The sequence below is a fragment of the Scyliorhinus canicula genome, chromosome 9, assembly GCF_902713615.1.
Source record: "Scyliorhinus canicula chromosome 9, sScyCan1.1, whole genome shotgun sequence".
Taxonomy (NCBI): domain Eukaryota; kingdom Metazoa; phylum Chordata; class Chondrichthyes; order Carcharhiniformes; family Scyliorhinidae; genus Scyliorhinus; species Scyliorhinus canicula.
This window is the reverse complement of record NC_052154.1, coordinates 19,859,687-19,887,094: the sequence shown is the minus strand read 5'-3', so window position 1 is coordinate 19,887,094 and position 27,408 is coordinate 19,859,687. Positions and strand designations below refer to the sequence as shown.

The 27,408-nt window shown below is 45.8% G+C and overlaps 1 protein-coding gene across 2 annotated transcripts in view; it reads left to right on the top strand.

Annotated features, from left to right (window-relative positions):
• Nucleotides 1-10,658: 10,658 nt before the first annotated feature.
• The window catches only part of LOC119971132 (putative phosphoenolpyruvate synthase), a 167,233-nt gene continuing 150,483 nt past the window's right edge, over nucleotides 10,659-27,408 (top strand). For both annotated transcript variants that reach the window (XM_038806299.1, XM_038806297.1), the window contains exon 1: nucleotides 10,659-11,120. In XM_038806299.1, the coding sequence (XP_038662227.1) occupies nucleotides 10,773-11,120 (348 nt within the window). In that variant the 5' untranslated portion in view covers nucleotides 10,659-10,772. The remainder of the gene's footprint in view (nucleotides 11,121-27,408) is intronic.

Here is a 27,408-nt window from a genome sequence, read left to right as displayed (position 1 = left end):
GGAGAATGCAGAATTCTCAGCCAGTACAGGAATTGGACCTGTGCTGCTGGCCTGGTTCTGCATCACAAACCAGCTGTCTAGAAGTGGGGATGTTCACGGACTATTGCACAATGTTCAACATCATGTCGACTCCTCAGATACTGAAGGAGTCCATGTGCATAAGTCGCAAGACCTGGACATTGTTCAGGCTTGGGCTTTGAAGTGGCAAGTGCCATTCCTGCTACACAGGTGCCAGGCATTCCAACAAGAGAGAATCTAACCATCTCCCCTTGGCACTCAATTTCGCTGCAAGCCCACCATCAACATAGGGGTTACCATTGACCAAAATCTGAACTGGACCAACCATATACATACTGTGGCTGCAAAAGCAGATCAGAATCTGAGATTTCTGTGCAGAAATGAGAGGGAGGGAAAAGCCTGCATAAGACTTTCCCTCATACCACAGGGGATTTGTGGTAACATTACTGGCATTTTATAGATTAAAATTTTTGAGCACTGTTGCCAGAAAGGGAGGTTTAGCTCTGAGTTAATTAAGCAGAAGTCTTTTGGGAAATGTCTTTATAAGTGCTGGTAACTTTGTAAATGTAATTCTGTGTCTTTAAGTTTTATCTTTTTCCTTTCATTAAATAAATGTTTAACTTTGGTTTTCAAAATCTCTGCAAGAGGTTTGAAATTCTTTCTCCTGACTTCAGATACTTTCTCATGAAAAACAAATTGCAAATTGTTGTGAGAGCTTGTTCAAGTTTCCCTGTAGGATTTGGGCAACTTGGCACTTAACACCTGCCTTATCACAACACTCATCCAGGACAAAATGGTGTGCTTGACTGGTACCCCATTTGCCACCTTAAACGTCCACCCTCTCCACCACTGATGCACAGTTGTAGCAATGTTGTACGATTTGCAAGCATCTCGCCAAAGCTCCATTGACAGCACCCTCCAAGCCCATGACCTCTACCACTTAGAAGGACAAGGGCAGTGGGCACATGGGAACCCCACCACCTGCACGTTTCCCTCCAAGCCACACACCAAACCGACTTGGAAATATATCATCATTCCTTCACTGTCTCTGGATCAAAATCCTGGAACTCCCTCCCCAACAGCACTGTGGGTTCACCTACACCACATGGACTGCAGGGGTTCAAGAAGATGTCTCACCACCACTTTCTCAGTGGCAATTAGGTATGGGCAATAGATTCTGGCCTAGCCAGCGACACTCATTTAGCCGGCCACAAATGAGTCCGAATCGAGTTGGCAAAAAGAAAACTTGGTTGACTGCAAAGCAGTTATATTTACAACATACAGCTGTTCTCAGCCAGGTCTGCTTCGTCAGTTCCATACCTGGCCAACTTTATACAGATCTCAATCATGAACGCCCTCGGGTTCCATGCCCCCTTAGTGGGGGAGCTCGTATTTGGTGAAACTCATGGGGAGACTGATTGCTCCAACAACGTAGGCCTCACGCCGGTTAGAACAACCCATATCCTGTGAATGACTTTTTTACAAATCGACATGGACGGAGGCATGCAAATCCAGGCCTAAAAGTTTGATTAAAAATAAACATAAAATCCCCCCAATTATTTCATGATTTGTCTTGGTGTTTATTTGCCAGGAGTGCAGTTGAATCGGACTGAAAACCCGATTCTGTGTTTCCGGTCTTTGTCTGCATGCAAATTTTTCAGATATGACACTTGTAACTGGCCTCTATCACAGAGTTCGGCACTGTCTTAACTACAACCACAACTGAAGGAGTGGTTAAATCGATCCCAGTTCGAGAGGCCTGTTATGCAGAGAGGAGTCAGGGAAGCTGAATCAATGATGTCAATGATGTACTGGTACTTTATCAACAACCTTTATCAACAACAGCAGCATGGTGGCACAGCGGTTAGCAAAGTTGCTTCACAGCTCCAGGGTCCCAGGTTCGATTCCCGGCTTGAGTCAGTGCCTGTGCGGAGTCTGCACATCCTCCCTGTGCATGTGTGGGTTTCCTCTGGTTTCCTCCCACAGTCCAAAGATGTGCAGGTTGGATGGATTGGCTATGCTAAATTGCCTTTGGTGTCCAATAAAGGTGAGATGGGGTTACTGGGTTATGGAGATTAGGGTGGAGGTGTGGGCTTAGATAGGATGCTCTTTCCTTGGCTGCAGACTCAATGGGCCAAATGGCCTCCTTCTGTACTATAAATTCTATGAACCTTGTTCACTATAAATATTTTCATTGTCCAAATAAATTAGGAGAATTATAACGCTGTCTGGAGATCTGTTTGTCAAGTCAGAGTTTACAGCCTTCAAAAATATTTGTCATGTCTTTTATTGCTACCTGTAGGTTTATCTAATTGATGTTGAATAACCTAATGGCAAACTTTCATACAGCAGCCTTTCAACAATCTGTGTTGCTAGTCATAAATTTTTGATTACAGTTAGATTACACACAATAACAAAAAGAGCAATGTGTCTGTCGAAACTAATTGCTAACTTCAACCATTTGCTTTATCTTAGCTCCCCAAGAGCTCCCTCTATGATTCAGCAAGAGAACGTTGTATTTCATTTTGACCAACTGAGAAAAGATACACATAGAAAAACAAGGCCTCACATTTTTACAGAGGTTTGCCAGATGTGCAGTGAGAGAAATTGACCGGGACTCAGATATACCTGGGTTACGACCTTTTCTGGGTTTGTTTGGGCTGGCTTCTGTGTTGAAGTGAATGAAAATTTCTTTGGTTTTAGTCTACCTGGCACGAAATGAGCTGGACTACAGGTTTGCTGAGTAGAGTAAGAGTGTAGCTGCAGGCCATGGCCCAAGCCACCATGAGGGCCCAAGTTCCTGTGCTGTACTAAAAAAAAGTCTATTATTCATTTCAGCTGTCTGGTAAAAAGGGACAATTAAGATGCGGCCAAATAAACTAAAGTTGCCAAAGCACCAATTTTCCTGCCCCTGCTTTCCTCTGGCAAGCATTCCATTTGGACATGGGCGCACGCCTCCTTCGGTCTACTCGTGACCTCCGTGGATGCTGCGGCAGGATTCCACCTGCTCCACTTCTGCCACGGGTGCAGAGCTGAGGGTTTTCAGCACCAGAAAGTAGGATTTTGCAGTTTACAGTCAGGTGAGATTCCTCAAAATAACTTCATTCTCTGGACTGAGAAAGGTGGTTACTGGTCTGGCATCCGAAGAACAATGCCAGCCGGCACGTCTTTTGTGTCCCACGAATGCATGTCCATTGATCCTCATATTGGGATATTCTGCAGTGAAGACTGTGCAGCAAACCATTAGCATGGTTCAATGTCACATTCGGGATTTCAATTTAATTTACATGCAATAGTTTTAACATGATTCATATGAAAATGTGCTCTTGTAGCATTGCAAGATATATGGCAGGATGGTTACCATGGTCTTTCGTCACATTTTAGAATTTCTGTCTATTTTGTCATGTAAACCCTTACCTTAGCATAACAAAATGTAAAACATTACATTTGATTCACACTTGAAGAGTAAATGCTCAAAATAAGGAGATCCAGAAGATCTCTATTAAAGTAAAACAATCCCATTTGTAAAATGGTGCGACTGGCACAGTATTCAAGCCTGGGGCAATAAGATGTTTATTAATATTAGGAAAGAGGTTGCATCATTACATTGATGTGCTTCTTTTTTTTTATCCTTGAACTTGAATTACATGATCTTATTTATTTTACAAACAGCAGGAGGTCGTTTCTGGAGGGTTTTCCTGCGGGACGGCATGAAGCTTATTTGAACAACATTCTGGCCAAATCTCGGTAGGAGCAAAATATTAGAATGTAATGCTGCTCTCTCTTCGCTCAGCCATAAAAGAAAACACAGGACCTCATGGTATCATAGCTCTGCTCTTAAGAATGTTGCTCCAACTGAGCAGAATTCCATGCCACCCACCATGACCTCTAGCCCTCAGCCCTCCCAAACCTCACAGCTCCAACATCCCCTCCCCATTGAATCCACCCTGACCCATTTCCTTGGGTCGGGAGTCATTGGAAACCTGCCAATCAAGCATGGGTACTTCTGTAGTACAGGAAGAAATAGTCAGCAAACTTCATGAGACAGAAATGCCTTGAAAGCACTCAGCAAAAACCTGCTCCGATGTCAAAGCCTTCAATAAATAAGTTACAATTTAAGCACAAATTCTAAGCAGGGAGGCCAGGGTGAAGCTCGAAACCTTTCAAACTGGAAACCCTTAAATCAACAATTAATGTTTTGAAGGAAGTATTTTTAGAATCAGCAACAATCTCACATCAAAACGAGTAGGACGTGACAGTGATGGTCACGTTGGCCAAGACAGGTGACATCCCCTGTACGGCAAACTATGAGTAAGAGAATGGATGAGTTAAATTCTTTTCTACTCCCTCGAAGCACTTCCTCAATGCTCGTTCCTCAATGAGCCTTTCAATTAGCTATGGCATCTCTTCGTATTGGTAGTAGAAATTTGGTGCATGGTGGTAATATGCCAGAGTTGAGTGGTCGGGCGGTGGTCATTCCATGCTCCTGGCCATGTATCGCTGCCTGTCACCAAGCAGGGGAATGCAGGGGTGACATGTGCAGCCTGCCATATACAGGTGGCACCATTCCTGCTGTTGGATGGCTAAAGCCCAGGATGGTGTTGCTGCTGCCCTGTGAGCTAACAGCAGCAGGCATTTGGATTCCATCAGCTACCTTTCCCTGTGATGTTGACTTACAGCCCCAGCTGTCACTCTGATAGCCATTGATCCCTCAAAGCCACAACGTGATTCATTGTGGCCTTCAGCCAATCAGCTGATGCCTCAGATACAGAAGTCTGAGCTTCCAACAACGTAGAACCCTGACTCCACCTACACTGTCCCCCTGCTGGTGGAACTGCGGCATTGGATCTCTGGCGCCATCTGTGTGAAGCATTCCGGCCATCTCATAGGCCTAACCAGCAAGAAACTCCATGTAACTGCTTGTGGGTCCCAGTGACCTCATGACCACTTATATGCTCCATCAACTCATCTTTCTTCAGGCATTCAGCTGTCAAATTAGCAATGCACGAATGCAGCAATGTGTGGCTTCCTTTTAGCTTGTATCTTCCACATTCCTTGAAAGTCTCCAGTCCCTGATCCTTGTATGCTCACCTGGAGGTGATGCAGTTGTTCATCCCAGTGTAATGTGTCTGCTTTCGTATCCGTTTGAGGAGAGCCAAATGATTTGACTTTTTCGGCATTCAGAATGGCCGCCTGAGCTGTGTGTTTGCATGGAGCACCGAGGGAATTTATTCCTGACTTTGGAGTTCTCACAGGAACTGAAATGCCAGATGTCAGGCCTGCTTTTACCAATGGAAAACTCAATCTCTCCCTTTCATTGGGGTCTCCTTCAGTGAGGAGAGGGGGTTGAGGGGCGGGGTGGGGGGGGGGGGAGTCTATGAGAAACCACTCTTGGAATGCCCAGTCATCTCCTTGCCCCTTTCCAGTTGGGGATCTTTGAGTGAGGGTCTGTGGGTAGATGTCTCTGAGGGCAGGTGGGTCTTCCTCTCACCCTCAATTTCTCTTTCTGCCCCAAACCTTCCAATTCTGGGCCTCAGAGAGTAGTACCTACCCACTCGGAACCAGGATTTCCTCCGTCCTCTGTGCGGAGGAGCCCCATACTGTGAGTTCCCTCTCCTCCTTGGGGCATCTTACCTGCTCCATGCGGTGGGCTGTGTGCTCCACACCCTTTTCTCTGGCTTCAACAGAAACTTAGGGATCAGCATGAAGCTGGCGTTGGGGCAAAGGAAAGCCCAGTTGAGGTGATGTTCTGCTCAGAGTAGCTGGCGAGCCAGAACTGTGGCAGAAATGAGATGCTGGGGTATTGCATTCTGAATCCACTGCGATGCAGACTCTGAAGAAGCGATTGAACAACTGAGAGGCCAACAGTTGTTGAGGCAATCAGGCTTTTGATGGAGATCAGATACTAAAAAGATGAGCTGAAATCCATCAGGTGGAAAAAAATGTTTTTAAAAATTTTGTAATTCATTGACATCTGGTTGGGTTTCTGTCTTGGTTGTGTCTGCTATTCAATGTGGTGTTTGTGTTGTGCTCAACCACAGTTTGCCTGTTAATTCATGTTTACCCCATCCTAATTAGAGTATAAGATAGATATAAGATAGATAGTATAGAATGTATGTTTTGTTAATTTATCATTAGAAATATTTATTCTAGTTGTTTAGAACTATGGGGCCTTGTGACTTTATTCTCGTGGTGATTAACTGGAAATTCTAATGTCATCTATTTTAAAACAATAATTACTGGTCCCTATCCATAATAGATTTAATGGGTGGTCGACTTTGGGAATGTACAAACATTTGGAGCTCTGGTCTGGGTTCACAACAACAACAGTATCACCCATCACACAGAACTTGCTACTCCCCCAGGGTAGAACCTCAGTAATCTGATTAAACTGTTGAAGGGTAGATTACTCTGAGGGCTTGCACCACTCCACATTGTAGCTATCTGGGATGGCCATTTTCAGTATATAAAATGGACATTCACAGAGCCCATAGGGAAAAATGGACAATACTAAGCAACAAGCAGGCACAGAACCTGAATATATATTTGGAAGGCGTCAGCAGACGGAATCAAAACTCTGGGTCAATTTACATATTGATGGCCCATCGCCGAGGAACAAAGGACTAATACTCAGGCAGCCGATACTGTCTCAGACATTCCGGCGCCGCTACCCCAACCTGAAGATACAAAGCAAGGCCAACGGCCACTTAGGACATGCACAGCCATCAAGGCACCCACCTCTTTATTGGTTTAGATCGATGACAATGATCAAGAAGGTGCCCAATTAATTGGGACCAAGTTTAAGGCCCACCTAAAAGCACGCAAAGCCCCTCCAAGTATAAGACGGAACCCCGCCAAAGGTTCAGCCTCTTAGATCTGGCTCTCAAGCGGAGAGACCCTTCCACCTGCACCACCAGAGGCAAGTAAGTTTAATGTCAACGCTCGCTACCAGATGGACGACCTTAGCTGACTCCTGTTACCTCTTCGAACCCAACAGCCTAAAATCCGAACAACGGCCATTGTTCCTCTGACCTAAGTGGGCACCCGAAGTTAAGTATAGGTGTTAGTGATAGATATAGTTTAGCCTGTAATGTTATTATGCATGAGTAAATCATATTGTGCGTAAATAAATGTCATTGACTTTGAACTAACTGGCGTATTGGTTTTTTGATCGGTATTCGGGTTGAACCTTGTGGTGGTATTGAGAGATACCTGGCGACTCTGAAGGCATACTCATAATTAGGATTAAGAAAGGCAACCTTATTGACTGCTATATTTATAGCAAGTAAACAGAGCAACAACATTAAGCATGGCTGACTTAGAGTCTGTCCCGCTCTTACTGCCTGCCACTGGAAGGTTTTTTCAAGTTGACACTCAACTTGTTGTCCATGTTATGATTGATTGATTGATTTGATTTATTGTCACCGAAGTACAGTGAAAAATATTTTTCTGCGGCTGAGGGAATGTACACAGTACGTACATAGTAGACAAAAAGAATAATCAACAGAGAACATTGACAAATGGTACATCAGCAAAGAGTGATTGGTTACAGTGCGGAACAAGGGGCCAAACAAAGCAAATACATGAGCAAGAGCAGTATCAGTCGTTGTGAACAGTGTTCTTACAGGGAACAGATCAGTCCGAGGGGAGTCGTCGATGAGTCTTGTTAATGTTGGGAAGAAACAGTTCCTATGTCTGGATGTGCGGGTTTTCAGACTTCTATACCTTCTGCCTGATGGAAGGGTGAGCACACCTTGCTTGGTCATCATGTCCTGGGATGGAACTCAAACCCAAAGTTTCTGGCTCATTAGTAGGGACACTATCCATTGTGCCTCAAGACCATCTGAAATGTTGGCGAACCTCCCCATAACACATGCAGTTAAATAATGTATCATCCCGTAATCCCCATCCCCACAGCAATTGGCCTGGAAGGCAGGATGTTAATCTTGTGGTTCAGTTAAAGAGCCTCCTCTAAGCTTGCTCCTTCACCTTGCCGGATCTCAATCTGCAAATGGTCTAATTTTTTGGTTAGGGACTGGGTTAGCCTACTTTTTTCAATAATCTTTTTATTGCCATAACTAGGCTTACATTAACACTGCAATGAAGTTACCATGAAAATCCCCTTGTCGCCACACTCTGGCACCTGTTTGGGTACACAGAGGGAGAATTCAGAATGTCCAATTCACCTAGCAACACCTCTTTCAGGACTTGTGGGAGGACGCCAGAGCACCAGAGGAAATCCACGCAGACACGGGGAGAACGTGCAGACTCAACACGGACAGTGACCCGAGCCGTGAATCGAACCTGGGACCATGGAGCTGTGAAGCAACAGTGCTACCCACTGTGCGACCGTGAACCGAAGAGGCCATCTTCTTCTTCGCATCTCCATCAGTAAAGTCTTCAATGCTATTACCAAAACCTGGAAGCCTTCTATTTCACCTGTTGCTGCACTTACTGCCCAGTTTCCGTTTCAGCTAAGCCTTGCTGAAACTACTGTAGCAACTCCTCTCCATGAATGCAGCTCCCCTTTAAATCAAGTAGACTATCTTTAAAAGATCGACAGTGTGTGACATGATAATCACACATGCTACTGGACCATCTTCTGAGTGTGCAGCCAATCAGCAATGTATTTTGTACTGAAATGTACACTAAAATCACGAGACAGACAGCAGGAGGATTACATGCTGAAACTTCAATTGGCCATGCCATGGGGTAACAGCGCAAAAAAATCCCTGTTCCTTGAATTGGACCTTATCAAATGTTTTTCTTCCCAATTCTCACAAAACCAAGGAAAAGATTCCAACGGCAGGATTTTTCAGTTGGTGATATTTTCCACTGTATTACCTGAAGAGTCGATGGGCAATACATCTTCACCCATCCTAATTTTAAAAGAAATTTAGAGTACCCAGTCAATTAAGGGGCAATTTAGCGTGGCCAATCCACCTAGCCTGCACATCTTTGGGTTGTGGGGGCGAAACCCACACAAACACAGGGAGAATGGGCAAACCCCCCACGGACAGTGACCCAGAGTCAGCGCCGTGAGGCAGCCGTGCTAACCACTGCGCCATCAGGCTGTCATCCTCACCCATCCTGGCTTCAGTACAGTTATTGAATGCTCCACGGGGCATTAACGTGACATGAATAATGTGTTGGAAATTCTGAGAAACACAAGTTTCAGTGAGGATCTGAAGGAAATTAGTATTAGTAAAGAAATGTTTTTTGGGAAATTAATGGGATTGAAGGCAGATTAATCTCCAGGACCTGATAATCTTCATCCCAGAGTATTTAAGGAAGTGGCCCTCGAAATAGTAGATCCATTGGTGCTTATTTTCCAAAATCCTTTGGACTGGGAATGGTTCTTGGAGGTTAGAGGGCAGCTAACATAACCCCACTATTCAAAAAGAGAGGTAGAGAGAAAACAGGGAACTTCAGACCAGTGTGTCTACCATTGCTCGAGTCCATTATCAAGGATTTCACAGCACAGCATTTGGAAAGCAGTGGTGTAATCAGACAAAGTCAGCATGGATTTACGAAAGGTAAATCATGCTTGACAAATCGACTAGAATTCTTTGAAGTTGTAACTCGTAGAGTTGACCAGGGAGAATGGTGGATGTGTTTTTTTAATAATCTTTATTGTCACAAGTAGGCTTACATTAACACTGCAATGAAGTTACTGTGAAAAGCCCCTAGTCGCCACATTCCGGCACCTGTTCGGGTACACAGAGGGAGAATTCAGAATGTCCAATTCACCTAAAAGCACTTCTTTCGGACTTGTGGGAGGAAACCGGTGCACCCAGAGGAAACTCACGCAGGCAATGTGCAGATTCCACACAGTGACCCAAGCCGGGAGCTGTGAAGCCATGGTGCTAACCACTGTGCTTGTGTGTACAATTCAATAAGTAGTAATCCACATGCCCCAGCAAATGCTCTGGGGTCATGGGTTCAAATCCCACCAATCAGGTAGGTAACGCTAATCTCAGTAATGGCCGCTGTGACACATGACACCTTGTCGTTTAGAAACCCATCAGGTTCACCAATGCCGCTTTGGGGAAGGAAATCTGCCGGCCTTACCTGGCCTGTAATGTGGTTGACTCTTAACTGCCCTCTGAAATGGCAAGCCACTCAGCTCAAGGGCAATTAGGGATGGGCAACAAATGCTGGCCCCGCCAGCGACTGCACACCACGTGGAAGAATTAAGACATATAAATCTGCACAAAATCTGCACACATGAATAATGTACACTATAAACATACATCTGCAGACATGTGTGCATGTTTGCATAAACAACACATTCTATATCATGTGGGAGTCTGGATTGCACTGGGAGGGCGGTTGAGGCAGGAAATCTCAAGTCTGTAAAATGTACTTGAGCACTTGAATTGGGCCAAGTGCTGGCAAGTGGGATGAGTAAAGTTTCCAGTAGCTTTTACGTTTGGCTCGACGGGCCGAAGGGCCTCCTCGGTCTTGTGTGATAAGAAAATAAGAACATAATTAAGGGGCAGATACATAAGGCTGTGATTAATTGTGATTTCTCAGGGAGGGACTCGTTCTTTTTAAAAGCCGAAAGGTTCCTTGAAGGGAAAACCCGAAAGGTTCCTTGAAGGGATACACCCACGGCTGCGCACCTGACGATTGGTGGTCAGAGCCATGGATGTTGCCAGGGTGTTCGGTGGCTGCTACTGTTAGCGGCGCCGGCTGCTCAGACGGTCCGGAGTGGGAGCAGCCTGGGGCAGGGGGGGGGGGGGGGTGTCGGGATGATCTTCCTGGCATCGATCCTTGTGGCTTTCCTCTGCGTCTACATCGCGGCGAGCCTCCTGCGCGGGGAGCCCGAGCCCCTGAACGGGAGGTATTCGGTGCCGGGACGATTTTACACTTTGAAAAAGCTGCTGGCCGTCTGCATTTACCGCGGCCGCCTCTTCCTGAAGGAGAAGGGTCCGGGCACCGGGAATGAGCCGGACAGGCGGAAGATGGGGCTGGGGAGCCCAAAGGGGGATCTTCACACCGAAGGCAGCCAAGCGAAAGGTGGAGGGGGATTGGGTGCAAGTTCTCGATCTTCTGCTGAAGAGATGGAATGTGTGCAACAGTTAGTGGACCACCCTCATGTAAGTTGCCAATTGGTTTGTGGGGGGGGGGGGGGGGGGGGGGGGCTGCCTGGGACGTGTAACTCCCGCTAACCCATTCAAAATAACACTGACTTTGGAAGCAAAGAGCAACGATAACCCACTACCATCCCAATCCCTCTCACCTTTCTGTGCATCCAGCCCCTTCCTCGTCGCTGGTCTATTTTCATCTCTTCCCCCCCCCCCCCCCTTCATTGTCTGCCTGTGTTCCCTCTGTCTGTCAATCTTCCTATTTAAATATATGGGTGTATATATCCACAACATTGATGTTGCAAAAAAAAATGTGGGGTTAGGAGGGTGCAGGCAATCTGCATAGTATCAAAGAAACTCGAAGCGTAAACATTGCAGCCAGTAAACAAAGCAAATAACTTTAAACTCTGCTGCTTTCCAATCTGTTTTGCATTTGAAGTGCAGATATGCAGAGGGGGTGAACACTGCGCGGTGGAAAAGTCAGAGAGCGGTGGCAAGCGTTAACTTTCAGAGAGGGAGCTCTGCTCTCTCTGAGTGGTAATGTCCAGGGTTCAGTGCCCCCTCCCCCCCCCCCCCAAATCTGGGGTACGTCTGTCAGCCAGTCCTCTGCTGTTCGCATTGGATTTGTGGCTGGCTGCTGTTAAAATGATGTTTACGAGATTAGAGTGTTTTATTTAAGACTACTCTTTTTTTGGTTTTTAAAGATTTTTTTGGGGGGGAGGGGGGACTGTCGCTTTAAATGTAAGGGAATTGAAAAGTGGTCATGTGGTCTGTGTTGGATTCCACTTGCATGGGGGTGGGGGTCTAATTGCTTGATCAGAGGAAGACTCTGACTGTTGTATTGGTGTTCCTGTTTGGAAACAATGACAGCAGTTTACATCTACAAGGAATAGGCTCTGAACCTGGGAATTTCCAGCCCCATCGTGATGGGACTCGGGAGATTCGACGGTCCAGTGAAACGTCCATTGACATTCGGCGGGAACGGAAGATCCCATGAGCAGGCGTGGTGAAAAAATGCCACCCTGAGTCTCCCAAAGTCCCAGAAAGGAATTATTGATATTAAGTTGTAAGCTGTCATGCTGCAAATTAAGTCGGGATCCAGGGCAACCTGGATACAAAACCATTGTGCTTCCTTTTGCCATGGTGTAGGAGGGTAGAGGAAACGGTTTTGAGATCAGGTTACAAGCTTCCCTTTAAACCTATTCCCTTTAAATCTGTCACAGACAGATAGCAGTTGCAGATTTGCTTTGTGTGGTTTGTAGCTAATTTAGATGCAGAGAGAAGAGAACAGTACAGGCCCTTCGGCCCTCGATGTTGTGCCGAGCAATGATCACCCTACTTAAACCCACGTAACCCGTATACCCATCACCCAACAATCCCCCCATTAACCTTACACTACGGGCAATTTTAGCATGGCCAATCCACCTAACCCGCACATCTTTGGACTGTGGGAGGAAACCGGAGCACCCGGAGGAAACCCACGCACACACGGGGAGGACGTGCAGACTCCACACAGACAGTGACCCAGCCGGGAATCGAACCTGGGACCCTGGAGCTGTGAAGCATTGATGCTAACCACCATGCTACCGTGAGGCCCCTGTAGATGTAGAAAATAACGGTGTAGAAAATAACGGAGAGAATTAACCAGGTTTGCATCTAAAGCAGAGAAAATGCTGACTCTTCACCATGAATAGCAGCTTGAGCTCAGGCTGAAGACCTGTGAGGAGTTAAAGGAGGCTGGAAGACTTGACCAGCTTGAAACTAGAGGAAGAAGTTTATAGTTTAACCCTCACAGTGAGAGACATTTCTGGATTTGAGGTTAGCCAGCAGGGATAATAAAAAGGATGCAACCTATGTAAACTGGGAGAAACGGGCAGCACAGTAGCATTGTGGATAGCACAATTGCTTCACAGCTCCAGGGTCCCAGGTTTGATTCCCGGCTTGGGTCACTGTCTGTGCGGAGTCTGCACATCCACCCCGTGTGTGCGTGGGTTTCCTCAGAGTGTTCTGGTTTCCTCCGACAGTCCAAAGATGAGCAAGTTAGGTGGATTGGCGATGATAAATTGCCCTTAGTGTCCAAAATTGCCCTTGGTGTTAGGTGGCGTTACTGGGTTATGGGAATAGGGTGGCGGTGTTGACCTCGGGTAGGGTGCTCTTTCCAAGAGCCGGTGCAGACTCGATGGGCCGAGTGGCCTCCTTCTGCATTGTAAATTATGAAACTGTGAGCTGTTGCAATGTGACCTGTAATTCAGTGCAGAGTATGTAGTTTTACCGATAAAAAGGACCATTTATTCCTATAGTTTAAAGTGCAAGTTATCTTTGAAAGGAAACAGTGTTTAGTCAATAGTGTTTTAGTCATTTGATACAGGACAAGTCTTACAACATTACTTTTTTGACATCTTTCTTAGTTGCTAACTGGAATTGTTAAATTAGTTTGCTGTCTCCACAGAGATCATAACACTGCCTGTTGTGTGCACACTCCAGTGTTCAGGCTAGGGCATTTAAGTTCCCAAAAAGGAAGTTCAGGGCTAGAGCAGCTTATTTGCACACAGTTGCTTGTGTCTAGGACTGTGGGACAGATTTAGTTGACCGTGTAATAGCTGCATGCTGAATTGACCGAATGGAAAATGGTTAGGGCTGAGTGACAAGAGTCAATAATGGTACATAAGGAGGCTGTTCGGCCCATCGATTCTATGTTGGAGAGTCAGGGTGGCGATATATCTCACAATATGTCAACTCAGCTGCATATAAGCAGGGGGGGGGGAGTGGTGTGCATGGGAAGAGGGGGAAACATTGAGGGGAAATGCAGAAATCATTTGGAGTTTATCCTCCACAGGTGGCAGGTAGGAAGCTATCTCACTTGAATCTTAGCTTATTAAAAAACAGAACAATTAATTTCTGTCATATCTAAGTTCCATTCGAGGGTCACATATTGCATTAAGCGTTTAAAAGAAACAATTACAACACAAAAATGGGTCATTCGGCCCAAGCAATACACATTGATGTTTATCCACCAAGCAAGGAGTAGTCCTAATACCGTATATCTTATCTTTTAAAATATTTTTGTTAAAGATTTTTCATGATAAACACTAATATGAAACAGTTAATACAAATTACAATGGAAGAAGAACACAATGAACAATCAAGAACCCACAATAACAACCTCCCAACATTAAACCAAACCCTTGAACAACTGACGATGATTAACGCTTTGTAAAAGGAAATGAATGGCTGACATCTTGGGTAGAACCATTCGACTGACCCCCTATTGGTGCACTTGACCTTCTCCAAATGCAAGAATGACATGAGGTCACCCAACCAAGCTGATGCACTGGGCGGGGCAGAAGATCTCCACCCAAGCAAAACTCGTCGCCGGGTATTAACGTGGTAAAGATGAGGACATTCGCCTTTACCCCCGTCTGCACCAGCAGGTCGGATATGCCGAAAATGGCCACCAACGGACATGGCTCCAGATCAACATTAAGAATCTCTGACATGGTGTTCAAGAAAGAGACCCAGGAGCTCACGACCTTGGGACAAGAGCAGAACGTATGAGTGTGGTTAGCCGGCCTCGAGATCAATGCTGATGGATCTGCATTTTGTTCATATATTTATGTGTCGCCGCACTCTCTGTCAATCTTACAGAACTCGAGACTGAGCTTCTTGGGTAAAGTCAAGTATCGCTTTATTTATGTCAGTTTCAAAGTCGATTGATCAAGTCAAATTTTATATGAATACAGAACCTAAAAAGATGTTTGTCCAATGCAAATGCAGATGGTTGAGCTGAATTCAAGATACAATTCGGTTTAGGGTAATTTCTTCAGATAAAAATGCACAATACAAAAATGAAACAAAAGGAAATAGCTGTTTGCAAAGCAAAGTAGGACTAGGTTTCCAAGGTTAGGTTAAAGATGAATTCAGAGAGAGAGAGAGAGATGAGAGCTTAAAGATGATTTTGGAGAGAGCAAAAAAGGTTCTCCCTCTGTCTCATAAGCAAATCATCATCGTTTTTAGGTTCTGTCCCCTTTCTGACTGTGATTGGATTAAAATATTTTTAATTCAGTTAATGCGATAAAATGTCTGTCTGTGAAGTTTTAAGAGATAATATAGCACGGGACAATTTCTCTGTTTCTATAATATGGTGTGTTACGGCCGCATTTGGAGTATTGCGTACAGTTCTGGTCGCCTCATTATAGGAAGGACGTGGAAGCTTTGGAACGGGTGCAGAGGAGATTTACCAGGATGTTGCCTGGTATGGAGGGAAAATCTTATGAGGAAAGGCTGATGGACTTGAGGTTGTTTTCGTTAGAGAAAGAAGGTTAAGAGGTGACTTAATAGAGGCATACAAAATGATCAGAGGGTTAGATAGGGTGGACAGCGAGAGCCTTCTCCCGCGGATGGAGGTGGCTAGCACGAGGGGACATAGCCTTAAATTGAGGGGTAATAGATATAGGACAGAGGTCAGAGGTGGGTTTTTTACGCAAAGAGTGGTGAGGCCGTGGAATGCCCTACCTGCAACAGTAGTGAACTCGCCAACATTGAGGGCATTTAAAAGTTTATTGGATAAGCATATTGATGATAAGGGCATAGTGTAGGTTAGATGGCCTTTAGTTTTTTTCCATGTCGGTGCAACATCGAGTGCCGCAGGGCCTGTACTGCGCTGTATCGTTCTATGTTCTACCTGCTTCCCACTACATTCTCCAGAACTGGGATGTTTGCCCAGTAATGATAACAATGAGTCTATTCTGCAATGTGGATAGTCAGTTTGAATACTGACTCCCTTATCAGATCTTTTCCCATGCTCTCAGCATTTTCTGCTGTCATGGCTTAACATATGATTTTTAATGGTATAATGTCACTAAATAATTTCATCCCTTAAACCTTTATTACCTCTAATAAAGTAGGTTTCTATAACACCTGTCCTCCACCCCAGAGAAAAAAACACTTATCCTCATCTATGTCAAATGAGCCCTGTGCACCACCTTGAACTGGATCAGACTAAGCTGAACACGCGAGGACGTGGAGTTGACCCTGCGAAGAGCCTCACTCCACACCTCATCATTCAGAAGAGGATCCAATTCACCCTCGCATTTCACCTTTACCTCATCCAACATAGTGGAGCCCACTGACAGCATCTGGCTGTAAATACCCGCGATGCTCCCCCCACTATACCTGGTCAAGGCAAGATTCTGTTTCAACAGGGAGGAAGAAGGTGGTGCCAAGGGAAAAGAGGGAAAGTCAAAAATCGTGAATCTGAAAATATCTAAACAGTTTGGATCCAGGGAGTTGAAATTTTTCCAACAGCTCCTTAAGGCTGGCAAACCATCCCTCCACGAAAAGGCCCCCAAATCTCTCCAAACCCTTCCCCACCCCGCTGTGGTATTGTGCAAAGCAAATAATGGCATGATGGGAAGACTAGTCAAGTTTCTTGGTACAATTAAATTTAAACTGACTTCGCATAACCTAAGGCACAAATACAAGCAGCCAAGGTCAACTTGATCCGAAAACCTGCTGACTCTAAACTCGGATAAAAACTCAGTCGTCACACCCCAGAGCAGTCTAAATACACAAGATAAACTAGAAATAGTTCTATTCGATACTTAAACAAATCTGCTCCATTTCTTAAACATGCACCAAAAGACAAGATAATGATATGAGACCCCGAGTCCTCTAAAGGTCAGCAAGGAAACGCCATTTTAATGATTATTACTTATGTTTTACTTTTGATCAAATTCCTGACCAAGCTGTATTCATGTTATCTTGATTTTATAATGTATAAATGTCTACCTATTTTCTGTAATGTACAGACTTGGAAGGGAACCAGCAGTTTGTACTTGACTGCCGTCCGACTCCAAGCCTCAGCCATACTGCTAGCAGTTGTAGTTCGTAAATAAAACTTAGGTTTACTTACCTAACAAACCTTGTTTGAATCTTTCTATCACAGTCCAGAAGCGGGGAAAATATTGACTTCGACACCGCTGCCCCTCCCCATGATCTAAACTTTGAATCTAAACCTGCTGGCAAAAAGAGATGATTACTGCAGAAAGAGGCCAGCAAAGACAAGGAGCTGAAACCAAAAAGAAAACGCTGGAAAATCTCAGCAGGTCTGGCAGCATCTGTAGGGAGAGAAAAGAGATAATGTTTCGAGTCCAGATGACCCTTTGTCAAAGCTGAGTCAACTCAAGGAGCTGAGTTTAAACTGCTGTCTGAGCTGTTTCCAAACTCGCAGGGTGGACACCACCACAGGGTTGAAAGAAAATCATGCCGGAGAAAATGGCAAAGGTGCAGTTACCGAGGCTGGAGCCCTTCTAAGAATGCACCTCCATGTGCCTCCAAATGGGTCCCGGATAACAAAACCACAGCACTTTCTCAATATTAGCGTCCATTAACAAAATAATAAATTGGGTAAAGCTGAACGATTTTTGGTAGCACAAGTGGATAGCACTGTAGCTTCACAGAGCCACGGTCCTAGGTTCGATTCCCCGCTGGATCACTGCCTGTGCGGAGTCTGCATGTTCTCACCATGTCTGCGTGGGTTTCCTCCGGGTGCTCCGGCTTCCTCCCACAGTCCAAAGACGTGCAGGTTAGGTGGATTGGCTATGATTAATTGCCCTTAGTGACTAAAAAGGTTAGGAGGGATTATTGGGTTACGGGGATAGAGTGGAAGTGAGGGCTTGGGTGGGTCAGTGTAGACTAGAGGGGCCGAATGGCCTCCTTATGCACTGTATGTTCTATGTTCTAACAAGCGAGAATTGAACCATCATCAACCTGTATTGTCAATGGTGCTGAATTCCCCCTTTATCAACATTCTGGGGGTTACCATTGATCAGAAACTGAACTGGACTAGCCACATGAATACTGTGGATACAAGAACAGATCAGAAATTGGGAACTCTGCAGCGATTAACTCATCTCCTGACTCCTCAAAACCGGTCCACCATCCCTATCAGCATTGTGGGTGTACCTACACCAGAGTGCAGCGGTGCAAAGGCAATTAGGGATGGGTAATTAATGCTAGCCTAGCCATCCTTGCATGCATTATATGAATGAATAAAAATAAAACTTAGGAACAAATGACTCAATGTCAACATTTTCAGGTGATACCAAATTAGTTTGTATGTGTCCCTGAGAAAGAATGGAACATCACACAAGAAAACCATAGAAAACTAGCAGAATGAGCTGTTTTAAGTCACAAATGACATTTATAATAGGTAAATCTGAGATAATGAACTTTAGTAGCAAAAAAACAAACGTCGGCCAAAATTATCCGGTCGTCGCGATTCACTTTTCCCGCCGGCAATACACCCCGCCCATGGGTTTCCCGGTGGTGTGGTTCGGTTACAATGGGAAATCCCGTAGACAAGCAGCGGGAAGATCGAATCCCGCCACCAGCGAATGTGGGGCGGCCGCGCAGTACGTGACTGGGGCTCCGGAGAGTCCCGCCCATTGTCACCACTCTCAGATAATAAGAAAGTAAGTGATGCGCAAGGGAATGGGACCTTGGCATCGAGGTGAAGAAATCATTCTTGGTCGCAGGACAGGTGAGCATTGCAAATAAACATGCCAATAGTACACTGGCGTTTATTTCCACTGGCATAGAATTCAAGTAGTGAAGTTATGTTAAATTTGTGCAGCACCTGGTCAGGCTGCAATTCAAATACTGTGAACAGGTCTTTGGGAGGGGGGGGGGGGGGGAGGGGATTTTCATCCCCCCTTGTCATCGGAACGGGAGTGTAAAATCTCGCGAGATATCCAAATCGCATTTCACGCTAATGTAAAAGCGCAATGTAATTATCCCCCCCCCCCCCGCAAGTGACGCAATGGGGTTCCTGATATCAACATCGAGAAAATCATTATAGTACATTTACATTTCAATATCAGACCTCTGCACCTGAATCATCCTCCCCCTCCCCCACCATAAGAAAGTCCATTCACGTTGGCGTGCTAGCAGACCGATGTGAATTACAATTGGTCTCCCTGCTGCGCAGACCGCACAGAGGATCTCAGATCAGTGTGTCGCTCAGAGGAAGAGGGTCATACCTGGGGCAGTGCCCATGAAGGTCTGGGGCGAGTGTGGAAGGGGGCGGGGTGGGGGAGGGGATTCCAAATGAAAGTGCCCCTATCTTTCAAAAGGTAAGTTGCTGGCGGGTCAAGCTCAACCAGAGCTTTCCCCACCAGTGTGAAATTGTGGGACACAACCCTTGCCATTTGTTTCTCCCGATATTCCCACCTGGGATTAGGTAAGCATGTGCCACGCAAACAGGATAAAGGAAGGATTAAAGAATATGTGGGTGCCGGACCCGCAGAAAAGCTGCTACCCCAGCACCCGCATCACATGGTCCCCACCAATTTCTTTTCATCAGACAATTGGTGAGAATGTGACATTACTTACCGCAGGAAGTGCTTGAGACAAACACCTTAGATGCTTTCAAAGCGAAACTACACAATACAGGTTGACTGAGAGGAGGCTCCCATGGAATGGAAACACCAGAACAGGGATGTTTCTGTGCTGTACCTTCCATGTTATTCTTGCGCATCTCCTTGATCTGTCTATAGATTTAGTCTCACATTTCTCTTCCACTAGTAAAACTGCACTAATGTAAAAATCCTCTTTTATCTGTAGAAGTACAATCATGACCTTATTGGATGGACGGACAGGTTTGAGGGACCATAAGGTCTACCCTGGCTCCTATTATCTAGTTCTAACTACCAAACCATTTTCTCTGAAAATTGTTCCTCTCCACAGCAGGCGTAGTCTTCATTCTTTGTTCTTCTGGCCCTCCTCAAAATATTATCATGAAAACATAAGAATTGGGAGCAGGAGTACGCCATTCAGCCATTCAAATTTGCTCTGCCAATCGATAAAATTATGGTTTATCTGATTGTGGCCGAAACTCCACATTCCTGCTCACCCCGCTAACCCTTAGCTTCCTTGTCAGTGCTAAATCTGTCTGACTCAGCTTCGAATAATGTCAATAAGGCAACCTCCACTGCTCTTTGAGAAAGATGATGCAAAGCACTAATGACATTAATTGAGAAGAAATTCCTCTACATCTCGACCCCTTGGCAGGGATTCTCTGGCCTTTCTGCGATGGGTTCCCCCATGGCATAATAGGCGGGCCATTCAAATCCCCATTGACTTTGGCAGAACTGGAAGATGCTGCCAGCTGGCGAGGCTGGTAAATTCGGCCCTTATTTTGAAACTTCTGGGCGGGATTCTCTGACCCCCCCCCCGCCGGGTGGGAGAATCGCTGGGGGTCGGCGTGAATCCCGCCCCCGCCAGCTGCCGAATTCTCCGGCACCGGGGATTTGGCGTGGGTTGGAATTGCGCCGCGCTGGTCGGCGGCCGCTGGCAGCGACTTCCCGGCGTTTCTTCAGTCAGCGATGGGCCAAAGTCTATGCCAGTCCCGCCAGCGTAAATTGGAGTTGGTCACTTACCGGCGGGACCTGGTGGTGTAGGCGGGCTCCTGGGTTCTTGGGGGGTCTTGGGGGATCTAGCCCCGGGAGGTGCCCCCACGGTGGCCTGGTTCACCATAGGGGCCCACCGATCCGCAGGCGGGCCTGTGCCATGGTGGGCACTCTATTCCTACGCGCCGGCCATGTATGCCTCCGCAATGGCCGGTGCAAAGGTGACCCCCCCTGCGGCTGCTGACGCTCCCGCGTCGGCCAGCGGAGTCCCTTTGGCCCCGGCTGGCATGGCGCCAAAGGCCTTCCATGCCAGCCAGCGCGGCGCAAACCACTCCGGCGCCGTCCTAGCCCCTGAAGGTGCGGAGGATTCCACACCTGTGGGGCGGCCCGATGCCAGAGTAGTTCCCGCCACTCCACTGCGCCGTTTCTGCCCACCCGGCCTATCCCCGGAGAATCCCGCCCTGTGTCTCCTAGTTCTAGATCCCTCACAGGAGGAAACATGTTCTAAGGATGAACCCTCTTAGAAGCACCCTCAGAATCATGTGTGTTTCAATAAGATAACCACTCACAACTTCTAAACTCCAATGAGTACAGGCTCAACGTTTCCTCATAAGGCAACCACCTATCCCAGGAATCAGCTTGTGAACTTTTTCTCAACTACTTCCGATGCAAGTGTGTCTCTTATGTAAATCGACCAAAATTGTGCATCGTCCTCTGGAAGTTGTTTTACCAAATGGTCTGTATAATTGTAATAAAACTCCCCTTTTTTTTGTACTTAACCTACTAACACCATTTCATTTCATTTCATTCATTTCATTCCACTTGCCTTCCAAATTACTTGTTGGACCTGTATGCTGACTTTTATGATTCATGCACAGTAGCCAGATCCTTCCGTACTGTGATATTCTGTAGTCTCGTTCCATTTAAATAATATTCTTCTTTTCTATTCTTCCTGCCAAAGAGGTCAACCTCACATTTTCCCACCTTACACTTCATCAGCCAATGTTTTGCCCACTCACTTACTCTATCTATATCCCTTTAGAAACTGTGTATCTCTATTACAACTTTCTTTGCTACCTGGCTTGTTTTCATCAGCACACTTGGTTGCAGTTCAATCAGTCCCTTCATCTCAGTTATGAATGTTGATCTTGAATAGTTGAGGTCCCAGCACGAATCCCTGCGGTCGTGCCCTAGTTACAGTCTGCCAATCTGAAAATGATCCATTTATATCGACTTGCTGGTTACAGTTAGTTAGCCAATCCTCAATCCGTACTAGTGCATCACCCCAACAGTAGAAGGTCTTATGGGTGGCACGGTAGCATAGTGGTTAGCACTGTTGCTTCACAGTGCTAGTGTCCCAGGATCACATCCTGGCTTGGGTCACTATTTGTGCGGAGTCTCCACATTCTCCCCGTGCCTGCGTGGGTTTCCTCCGGGTACTCTGGTTCCCTCCCACAAGCCCCGAAAGATGTGCTGTTAGGTGAATTGGACATTCTGAATTCTCCCTCAGTGTACCCGAACAGGCGCCGGAGTGTGGCGACTAGGGGATTTTCACAGTAACTACATTGCAGTGTTCATGTAAGCCTACTTGTGACAATAAATATTATTATTAGTTATTTATTCATTTATCTTGTATACTGTAGTAACCTTTCATGTGGCACCAGATCAAATGCATTTTGTTTCACTTCTGTTTCTGTCTGCAGCCAGATTTCTGTTGGTGTTATTAAAACCATCTCTGAGTCATATATATCCCTTCCAATTACTTCCAGTTTATTGCACATTAAGTTTTCCAAACCTGATTTTCTTCTACATTTGAATACTCCTTTGTTTTTCTTTCATTCTTTTGTTCAAGCTAACATCTCATCCCTTCCTCTCAGTCTTTTTGAGTGTAATTGGCTGATTTAATTTTCTTCTTCCATGGCTTCATTTCTTTAATAAATTATGGATTTGTACCCTTTTCTTTTTCCACACATTCCTTTAGACTGTTTCGATTTTCCCTCGCTCCTTTTCCTTCCTACTTTAAACAACATTCCTGTTCATCTGCTTTGCCAGTTTATTAGCTACCTTCCTGTCCCAATGTAATCCATCCTTGGGGAATAACTCCTCCCTCCCTCCAAAACCAATCTTTCTCATACCGCCCCATGACCATTTATTGATCTCCCTTATTTCCTTACCCTTCCTTCTCCTTGGAGAGAAGGAGGCTGAGAGGGGATTTGATGGAGATGTTTAAAATCATGAAGGAGCTGGACTGAATAGATGGGGAGAAACTGTTCACCCTTGTAGAAGGATCAAGAACAAGAGACCACAGATTTAAGGTTATGTGCAAAAGAAGCAAATCTGATGTCAGAAACAAAACCTTTTCACACAACGAGTGGTTCGGATCTGAAATGCACTGCCTGGAAGTGTGGTGGAGGCAGGTTCAATTGAGGCATTGAAGAGGGCATTAGATGATTACTTGAATAGAAAAATGTCCAGGGGTAAGAGGAAAAAGCAGGGCACTAGGTCATGATGCTCATTTGGGAAGCCAGTGCAGACACGATGGACAAATGGACAAAATCTGCACTGTAACATAGTGGTTAGCGCAATTGCTTCACAGCTCCAGGGTCCCAGGTTCGATTCCCGGCTTGGGTCACTGTCTGTGCGGAGTTTGCACCTTCTCCCCGTGTGTGCGTGGGTTTCCTCCGGGTGCTCCGGTGTCCTCCCACAGTCCAAAGATGTGCAGGTTAGGTGGATTGGCTATGCTAAATTGCCCTTCGTATCCAAAATTGCCCTTAGTGTTGGGTGGGGTTACTGGGTTATGGGGATAGGGCGGAGGTGTGGGCTAGGGTAGTGTGCTCTTTCCAAGAGCCAGCGTAGACTCGATGGGCCGAATGGCCTCCTTCTGCACTGCAAATTCTATGAAATTCGGTGATTCTGTGAAATGGTTGGTGATGCAATTTAGTGATCGCCACTCTTGAAGGCACTCTTAAGCTTGTTTGTTTTGCAAACGTTTAGTCCTTTCATATAACAATGACCCTCTCCCCTACAATATTGTTTTATGGTCATGGTGTCTGCGCAGGCTCTCTGAATGTGCAACTCACCCAATACCATGCCCCAGCCTTCTCCCCCATAACCCTGCTCATTCTACCTTTGCAGGTAATAGTCTAATGTAATGTCCTCTCCTTTTAATCATCAAGGCTCAACTACAATGTACATTTATAGAACGCCTCTGACATACTGAAAAGCTGTCGCTATGCTGCACAGAAGCATTACAAAGCAAAATTAGGCATCAACAAATGGCAAGCTTTGGATGACCCCAAGTTCATGGAGGTGGCCAGCCAGAAGTGCCTTGGAATAGTCAAATGCAGAGGTAACAAAGGCAGGAATTAATGTTTCAGTCACACATGATCTGAGGCAGGGCAGAAGTTGGGTGGTATTACCAGAGATGGCGATGGGCAATTAATGATGACTCTTACATTAGCTGTTCCTAACTGAATGGGTAAGCTACTCCTCCCCTTTGAAAAGCATTTAATGTATTTTGGTTCCAGTGTAATCATTTAATGTTCTTGGTTATAGGTCCCGTCCGCACTGAGGGCAGCCTGTCACACATGCTTGCTGTAAAAGATACATTGCTGTGGGGCCAGGTCCCACCGGTAAGGACCGGTTGTGATTTACACCGGCGGGACCGGCCGTAAATGAGTGGCCACTCGGCCCATCATGGGCCGGAGAATCGCCGGGGGGGGGGGGGGGGGGGGGGGGGGGGCGCTGCCAGCAGCCGCCGACCGGTGCGCCGCGATTCCCGCCCCCGCCAATTTTGGCAGCCGGCGGGGCGGGATTCCCGCCGCCCCCGGCGATACTCCGACCCAGCGGCGGGGGGGTCGGAGGATCCCGCCTCAGATCTCTCAACAGGGCGTCTACCGTTTGGTGCTGTTTCTCCAGAAACTTCTCTCCCTCCTTGGCGCACTGGATTTCCTACAAGTCCCGACCAAGTTTACACATCTTTATCGCACTCCATTTCCTGCAGATGTTTGTCCAAGTTAATATCTGCTGCTCAAATCTCAGACACACAATAGGAACCGTACATCACTGTTCCTCCTTGTTCCGGTATCCTTGCTATAAATCATAAACTGTGATTAAGTTTATATACTTTATCCACTCAAACCTGTACCACCTTTGCTTCGACTTTCCATGCTAGCTAAATTCATGTTCCGAAAACTTTGTCATGACTCTCTTTCTACCTCACCTCATCGGCAGGTCATTGCAATGCTTGCTTTCTTCTCAAATGATGTACTCTTACACCCACTTCACTTCATGCTGTATTCCCGTTTCAGTTGCTCTATTAACCCCTTTGTGCAGTTGACTAAATTCAAAACATGCTTGCATTTACATAGCACCATTCGTAAACATAGGCTATCCCATAGCGCTTTGAGCCAGCAAAGTACTTTTGAAGTGTTGTAAATGGGGCTACAAATTTACATACAGTATGCTCCCACAAAGAGCAATGTTATAATGGCCAGATAGTCTGGTTTTGTGACGTTGATTGAGGGATAAATCATTTCCAGCTTATCAGAAAGAACTTCCGCGCTCTTCGTCAAAGTAGCACCACGGATCTTTTTCGTTGTTCCGAATGACAGACCTCAGTTTAATGTTGCATCTGAAAGACAGAACATAGAACAGCTACAACACGGCAGCATTCCTTCAAAAGTACACTGGACGGTGAGATCTTTCAGCCCTGCCAAAGTCATGCCCCCACTTGGGGGTGGGGGAGGAGTCGGTTTAGCTCAGTTGGCTAGGCAGCTGGTTCATGATGCAGAGCGAGGCCAGCATCACAGGTTCAATTCCAGTACCGCTTGAGGTTATTCATGATGGCCCCTCCTTCTCAACCTTGCCCCTCGCCTGAGGTGTGGTGATCCTCAGGTTAAATCGCCACCAGTCAGCACACCTCCGCAAAGGGGAAAGCAGCCAATGGTCATCTGGGACTATGGTGACTTTACCTGACTTTTACTTTACTACTTAATGCACACATTCAAATTTAAAGTTAAGCTTAGTCTAAGAGGGGAAAAGCAGTTCTCAACTGCCTATCCCCACTTAATACTGATTCTCTACTTTTTCCAAATTTCTGTTTGGAAGGAGCAGCATCCATTTCAAAGGATATCACAGAATTAGAAAATACGGTGCAAAAGGAGACCATTTGGCCCATCGTACCTGCACCGCCTCTCCAAACGGGCATTGTGGATTAGTGCCATTCCCTTGCCTCTTCCTTGAGCCCCTGCACATTGTTTCCGTAAGGTTAATGAAAAGTATTTACCTTGAAAAAAATCCCTGAAATGTCAACCCTACCTTCCTTTATCCACAGTTGCCATTTTCTCCCAAGCAATCTGCAAGTAGCTCGCAACGTTGCCCAGTGTCTTCAACAACAAAAAATAATTACATGAGCCACCTTTTTTTAAATAAAGGAATTCAAGTATCAAGCAAACAAAGGGAAATCATAAAACTAAATCAAAATACTATTGTCAGTGTTGATAAGATACTCTATTCCTTGTGGTCTCCACCAGTCACCCAAGGCATCAACTATCTCTCCAAAGGGGTGCTGCCCAATATACTGTGTTTCCAGCAGTTTCTGTCTTCTGTTCCATTTCAGATTGCCAGCATTTTACTTATTATTTGAGTGTTCTAATATTACTCCATTCATTAATCTCACTCTGTTGTCGCCACTTCTGCTGTGCCGAATGCTCAAACCTTTGATGAAGCAAAGAATGGGAATTTTATACATTACTTGGGAAGGGTCGATATGTTTTTTGTCCAGGAACCTTAATCACAGGATGCAGCAGGACAATTGCAACCCAGTCTATAACTGCTCTTTCAATCTGTTTTCCCACCCATCCTCAAAGTGATGTATAGAGTTGCCAGCTGCGCACTCAACACTTATTCAGCAGTAGCCTGCTCGTCGATGCTTTGTTTCGGTGATGCCACGACTGATTGACTTTGTTCCAGCTTTGAACCAAACATGCGCACTTATGGCAGCCTGCCATCTCGTAAGTCAGTGGTTTGTGCCGAGATGGTTATCTGCATTAAGCGTCGCTTGGTGTGGCTCAGGAGCCCCACTCTGTCGTGGTAATCACTGTTGTATTTGCCGCAGAGGAAGACAGTGAGTGGAGAAGGTGCAGGATTTGCCGGCCTTTTGTTTCCTCTGCATCCTCTGCTCAGCCAGCTGAACATTTTGTTTTGGCCTGGCTCTTCCAATGGCCTCCCGTCAGCCTTGTGAGATTACAGCCATCAGTGACTGTCTCTTAGTTGTTGTCTCAGTTGCTTGTCCATATAGTGAAAGTGGAAACTGTTCAATCTTTTGTCTGTAATACCCCAGCTACCTAACCAGTGATGTATCAAGTTTGAGCATGATCTCTTTGCGCTTGTTCTCTGCTTCTATTTATAAATCCAAGTGACCCATTTATGGTATTTTAATCAACTTCTCAATTTGCCTTTGACACTTTTAATTTGCAGATATACAGACACAATAAGTTCAATGTGGATTACATCTCTAACCACAGAAAGAGTAATGTTATTGGCTCCTATTGGAGACATCGCTTATGTCAAAGACTTGGTTGAATACAATTAAAGGTTCATGTTGTAGCTATTTAAAATCAGATTCTTATAAGCGTGGGGCCCATGGTGCTCCCAAGTAGCAGCTGCCATTCTCCTTCTAGATGTTCAGTTTACACTATTGCTTCACAGCGACTGGGTCCCAGGTTCGATTCCCGGCTTGGGTCACTGTCTGTGCGGAGTCTGCACGTTCTCCCCGTGTCTGCGTGAGTTTCCTCTGGGTGCTCCGGTTTCCTCCCACAGTCCTGAAAGACGGGCTTGTAAGGTGAATTGGACATTCTGAATTCTCCCTCTCTGTACCCGAACAGGCGCCA